General features: G+C 26.8%; 1 protein-coding gene across 1 annotated transcript; it reads right to left on the bottom strand.

Annotated features, from left to right (window-relative positions):
* Positions 1-1,774: 1,774 nt before the first annotated feature.
* On the bottom strand, positions 1,775-3,768 carry LOC113847279 (myb-related protein 306-like). Its single transcript, XM_027476280.1, has 3 exons — positions 3,545-3,768; positions 3,208-3,337; positions 1,775-2,849 (listed from the first exon to the last, which is right to left on the bottom strand). Exons 1-3 carry the CDS (start codon positions 3,675-3,677, stop codon positions 2,162-2,164), a joined length of 951 nt encoding a protein of 316 aa, XP_027332081.1. The 5' UTR covers positions 3,678-3,768; the 3' UTR covers positions 1,775-2,161.
* Between the last annotated feature and the right edge of the window lie 3,299 nt (positions 3,769-7,067).

Raw genomic sequence — 7,067 nt, 5'->3', positions numbered from 1 at the left:
TTGATATAATTCGTAATCCCTTTCTCTATTTGAAATGGTTGATGAAACTTGAATTAAAAATAAAAATTTTATTATTTCAAAAAGTTGCAAAATTTCTTATTTATTGAAATTAAATTTAAGGTGTTACAACCTGTATACCCATCTTGTACCCATTACCCGCGCTTATTTGAGAAAAAAATATTTATAAAGAAAAATATGTTTATATAACTTCACATAAGTAGCATAATAATACAAAAATTCAATATGCAGTTGCCGAACAAGGTACAAACATTGATAAAAAACAAATATTCAAAGATCATAAATGCTAAATGTATCTTAATATAATAATTTTCTAAACTAAAATTTTTAGACATAATAAGCAAAACTAAACACACAAGTTATTTATCAGTGATAACCCTATCATGTGTGAGATTTGATCGATTGACAATATTAGAGTGACAACGAATTAGTTTTAATATTAGCCTTAATTCTAAAGTTTAAGTATTCAAAAGTGACAATTTTTATTTAAAATAAAATATTTATTATATTAAAAATATATCTTCTTATATTAGTGTAAGTCTAAAATTACTTATATTCGATTTGAGTATTTTATTTTACAATTTATAATTTATTATTTTACTGACTATTAAATGTAAGCTAAATAAAAAGTTCAAATCGAATCTAAATTTTTTAAACTTATATTATTATGAGAAGATTCTTCTCCATATATATATATATATATATATTGTGTAATTCGTTATTGTCTTATCAACATAAATTTTATTATAAATAAGAGTATAAAAAATTATAATAATTAATATATATGAAAATAAATTTTATTTTTTTATAATTATAAAAATATATAAATTATTATTCCTTATAACAATAATCAAAAGTAATAATTCAAGAAAGGGAGTAACACATAACTTCAACAATGAGTAATCATGATATTTTAACATAAAACTTGTAATGAAATTACGATATCACCTTAAATTGAAATATAAATGTGTTCATAAAATAAGTACTCATGTAGTATCATTTTTAACACTTAACTTCTCATCTAAATAATTTTAGAGAATATGTTTTTTCATATTTTAGAAACAAAATTAGTGATTACTTAATAAACTAGAATGATTAATTATTAATATATAATTTTAGCAACTAATTTTTTTCTTATTTTCAAAATACTAAATTGATGTCTTCCGGTAATTTCAGAGACTAAATGCTATTTTTTCAATTGAAAAGACTCAAACCTTATTTTTATAATACTTTAAACTTAAGTAAACAAATAGCTGAAATTTTAGAGACTAAAATAACCCAAAAAAAAAAAAAAACACTTACAAAAAGACTACAACACAGAATCTCCCATGAAAAAAGAACAGATTGTATTTTTCTTAGAAGGAACCGCTGAACCATAACCAACAGGGGTTAATTTTTTGTTCATTATATAAAACGCACTAATATAAAGAATAACGGGCCTTTCGCCAATCGCCAGTGTGAAACCAATATCGAAAGGAAAATGACTTGGTTTTTATCCTTGAATAAATTTTAATTATGTTTATTTTTATTTGTTAAGTAATCAAAGAATAATTTAAAATTTCCTTACAGTACTTTAAACAGTTTCTTAAATATTGAATAGAAAACATTAAAATCTTTTTATATTTTTAAAATACCAACATATACTTTGTCTAATATGAAAATAATTATTAAAAAGTAAATTATAATAAGATATATCCCAGCTCGTGCTGAAAAGTGAAAGCATATCCATATTCAACTCTAGTCACTTGGTAGATAGCGTAATTAACGATATCACGATATAGAAGTACTTGTAATGTACACTTCTTAGTTTGTAGTGTTTGAGGGAGTTACCTTCCTACTCTGGACCTAGAAAAGTAGTTTCATTTGCAATGAAGTCTAATAATTCACACACGCACAGCACATTCTTGGGTTTTCTTTTTTAACATGTATTTAAAAATATACAAAAAAATTTAATTAATAATAAATTTTTATTGGAAATTATAATATTTAATATTATGATTATTGTATCTTATAATTTCCAATAAAAATTTACTACTATACACAAATTTTTATTGTATATCTTTTAACACACGTCAGGAAAACTGAAATTTCTTTCTAGACGATGTTTTGGTGTTGGTTTGGTTACATTTGTCTAATTTGTTTTCTAGAACAAGCCTGCGGTACTTTCCTCCAATGACATGTTCATTAGATCTTCGTTGCATTGAGCTGCACCATCATCGAAAAGCCAATTCTCCAGCAACATGAGAGGGACTTGTGTTTCCTGGTTCGGCTTGCTTTCATCAAAGTTGGTGTTTTCATCAACTGACACAGATTGAGAACGTTCAGAATTGAAGCTGAGCAAAGAGTCCAAAGCATGGTCCTGTGTGCATGTGATGGTGCTTTGTGCCCCCTCACTAGAACTGGAACCTGTGGTCACCATGTTGCTGAATGAGTTTCCTGAATTTGTTTCGGTTGAGTTTGGGGATTTCTTCATCCAATTCTCGAGTAATCTAGCTATGTTCTCAGTGCTCGATGCGTATTGAGGTGATGTTGGGTTTGGTGTTGTGGGGTGATGGAAATGAGAAGTGGAGGGTAGTTTGGTCTCAGGGAAAATATGGGTTGGTTTGTCAAGGGATAGTGCCTCACATAAGGCTTGTTTAGCCATGTGGATATCTGTTTGAAGCCTTCTCTCCCACTGACCCTTTGGCTCTGAACTAGAGTGTCCTTCTTTGCCATGACCATCTTCACACCCAGTTTGAATCTTCTTCAGCTTTTTCTTCAAATGGGTATTCCAATAGTTCTTTATGTCATTATCTGTCCTCTGTGGAAGATAGGAAGCTATGGCAGCCCACCTGCAACCATATATATGTAACTCAGCAACTTAGAAGCGTAGAAAATATCATTATCAAATTAAAGTATACGGTCCCCAAAACTTTTCTCCCCATTAGTTTTCCGAACATATTCTTGCTAACTTCTAAAAATAATACACAAGCAGTTAATGACTAAAATAACTTGAATATTTGTATTTTTAGGGATCAAAAGTCAAGCTTTTACAGTACTAGAAACAAACGTGTTCTGGACGAAAATTTTCAGCAGGAACAAAAATTTAGAGCTTTAGCCCTGAATTATTTTGGCTTTAAAATAACATATATTGTAGAGGAATAAAGGTATATGCAGAAACGAGAAAGAGAAAGTTGGAGTAGTTGGTACCTGTTGCCCAAAAGCGCTTGGAGGTGGATTATCATTTTCTCTTCATGATCAGTGAAATTACCGCGTTTGATACCAGGTCGGAGATAGTTAGTCCATCTGAGTCTGCAGCTTTTGCTGCATCTCATCAACCCTGAAAAAGAAAATTTAATTAATGACATATTAAAAAAAAATCATAAACATATATCCCTTAACAAGTAACCACAATGAGAAGAGCACAAGAATTACACATGCACCTTTCTAGACTAATTTAATAAACAATAAACGGAGCTTAATTTAATTGTAAATTATGAATAGATAATTTATCAAATGTTGAATTCTCTATTATTTTTCTCCTTACCTGTGCTAGTGGGAACCGATCTCCAATTGCCAGGTCCATGTTCTTGAATGTAAGAGACCAAGATGATGTCCTCCTCTGGAGTCCAAGGGCCTTTCTTAATCCCAATTTTGTCACAGCAAGGTGGTCTTCCCATGTTAAGCTAATAACCCTCACTGAATTCAGAGAATGAGACAGAATACGCTATTTCTTAGAAATGCAGAGACAAGCGTCTGCAGCTGGGGCTGGCTTGTCTATTTTATTAGGCACATATATATAGACAAGAATAGAGGAACAAGCTCCGTTTAATCGCTGACTAAATAAAAATTGAAGTAAAATAAAAAAGAGTCAAAACGGACAACCAAAGCATTTACTCGCGCTTCCAAAAGTCAGCTATGCGTCTACCCTTCTCTCTCTTTCACAATTAACATTTCACACAAATCTGTGCGGCATTCAATATGCCAACAGTGGAAACACCCAGAAAGGAGGAAAAATATACTAATATTTTACTATGCACAAAATACTAACTATTACTTACTTTTTATCGTCATGAATAATTAATGTTTTTTATACTTTTATCTTTAATAATTAATGCTTGTTTAGTAAAGACCAGTAAATAAGTAAGAGAAACAGAGATAAAAGGTTAACTAATTTCTCTTATCATTGTTATTAAAACAAATAATTATTAATATTTTTTAAAATTATAAAAAATAAATACTCATTTTTAAATGTATTAATTGTTAAATTCTTTTTAAACAAGGTCGTTACCCTTTAATTTTATAAGTGAACACATTTATATGTCACACCAATTAATATTATAAATATTTCTAAAACAGAATATAAATTTATAATATATAACTACCTTTTAATAATAAATTAAATTTATTTCTTATAAATAGGACTATAAAAAGATTATTTTTTAAAGATGAAACTTATATATTGTTATGTAGATGTTATGTGTATTCTTTATCTATTAAAATCAATGTTTTATTTTAATAAAAGATATAATAAATATTATTATAAATTATCGATGTGAAACTTACATTGTAATTAAAAAATATCAAAAGTATTTAAATATTGTATTTAAATTTTTTAATTAAAAATTAGATAACTTTTTATATTTTATTAGTATTATTTATCAATAAAAAATTAGATTTTTATCTTAATAACGTGATGATATTGAATATAAATATTTTTATTAAAATGAAACTTTAATTCTAATTATAAATAAATTTAATAATATCTAAAGAGTAATAATAGTTCACTCATTCTCATTATTTTTAATACATCCTTACCTAAAAATTATTTATCTATTTCTTAACCATTATAATATGAATATATTAGAGAAAAATTTCCTTTACTATCAAATTTGAAAGGTTTGATCGATTTCTTGGTATGAACGAGGGTGCGGCAAATTTTGCCTTTTCCTTCATGAAATAGTGTCGCTGTTGCTATCTAATAATTCGAGCTTTTGGATATAGCAAGTTGTTTTCAACGTAATTAAACCTCAGGCCTTGTGATGCGTGCTTCATCATCCTGTGGTTCACAAGTTTTTCAACAACGCAGGCAGCATAATGGAGAAAGAACAATATTAGTAATGTAATTTAATTAGCTTTTTTAATTTTTATTGTTTTATTAAATTTTAGGGTAACATTAATTAGACGAACATGTTTTTTCTGTCAATAAAATAAAACAATAGTTTTCCATATTAGAAGAAAAGTCGTTAGGGATTTTTGATATTTTTCGAATAAGAAAGTCCCTTGTCGGCTATTTAATTGAAGAGCTGTGATTTTTACGTATTTATCTGAGTTTAATTATCCCTGCGTTTCTTTCTTATCAAATGTCCCAGTGTCAATTTCCGTTTCAACATCCTTAACTGCAAATAGTGAATGGTGAAATTGACTAAGAAAGTGGCAGAGATTATTAATTCTCGATTCTTCTGTAACAATTATTTTAAGAATTTTAATTTATCACACTTATTAGTAAGTTTTTTTAACCTTTAAAAGTTATTTATTTGTTATAAACGTCTTCTTTATTTATTATACTACCTTGAAATTTAAGTGGACAAAACGATATTAATAAATAATAATAATTAATTTTTATTTAAATATTTTAAATTAAAAAATGAATGTGAATAAATTTTATCTTTAAATAGATAAATAAAAATAAAGGTAGCACTTTTAACTTTTTCCATTTCTAAAGATACAGGCTGATTTAACCTTTATTTAATGGTAATTAGAGAATTTCGAATCTCATTCATACAACTTTTAGTTGACGGAACTCCGACGAACTTAAGTAAGAAAAAGAAAGAAATAATTGTCTGTTTAATTTTTGTTTCCTTTTGAAAAAATAGAGAATAATCTCCTCAAATTTATATATTTTTAGAACCAAGATATTTTAAAAATAATAGGGTACTGAAATAATGCTTCATATTAACTCATTATTAGACTTATTCATCTCTTTTGGAAGAACTAAGGTAATTAAACAAAGAGAAATGTAAGCAATATTTTTTAAAAACACACTCTTTTAATATATTTATTATTTTTAATCTATTTTAATAAAAAATTAAAGTATTTATTTTATAAATTAGTAATATTGTAAAAAAATTATTTTATTTAAGAAAAACTAACAAATGTACGTTGAAAAATATATATTCAAAAGGAATATATTCTTAGTATTTCTTGGACAAATAATAGGGAATTAAAATAATACTACTACACCTAGTCTTAAGAGAGAAAGGCTAGTTACTAGTAAACATCATTAGAGTAGTTCATCTCTCATATTAGTAATTTTTAATTGAAATACAATGATCTCATATATTTTCTCACTATATTTCATTCCAACTTCCAAATTGAAATATTTTTAATTCAATTAATTCCAGGCGCAAACTCAATTCCATCTCTAAGAAAAACATTCTATCCCTTTTATTTTCCAAAATAAATTGAATGCCATAATCATCTCATGCACTTTTTGATGGTTGCAGGCACAAATGCGACTAATGCACTCATAAAGGCATTTGTGAAATTATTGTGAAGACCTTCAATATCTTAATACTATAGTCATAAATATTATTAGCCACAATTGCAACTATATACCGAATTTAAAAACCTCAAACTTTTTATTTATATATACATATAACCTTTTTTCATAGAAAAATTTAATATTTTTCATCTCACTTAAATTAAATAATTATTTTATTTTATTCCTTAAATTTTTTCAATTTAATTTAATACTTTAACCTCTCTTTCTTTAACACTTTTGTCTTCTCATTATAATGGCGTTAGATTCTACTGTTAGTTTGCTGGAATCTCATCAATAATTAAGTTTTTGGTGATGAACTAGTTCATTTTATCCAATTTGATTCTCCATGTAAATCACAAAATTAATATCGGTTGATTTCATCCTTGATATTTATAAGATTAAAAGTGATCATTTCTGGGTTGACCTAAAAACCTTTACTTGACCCAATTGAAGTCAAAATAAGTTTTGTGGTTTAGACAATAGAATATAATTAGTTTTCTAAACTTTAAACAAACACGATGTACTT

This window comes from Abrus precatorius, unplaced genomic scaffold (genome assembly GCF_003935025.1).
Source record: "Abrus precatorius isolate BTA unplaced genomic scaffold, Abrus_2018 Scaffold10, whole genome shotgun sequence".
NCBI classification, from domain to species: Eukaryota; Viridiplantae; Streptophyta; class Magnoliopsida; order Fabales; family Fabaceae; genus Abrus; species Abrus precatorius.
Note: the sequence above shows the minus strand (reverse complement) of the source record. Positions and strands in the feature narration are given on the sequence as shown.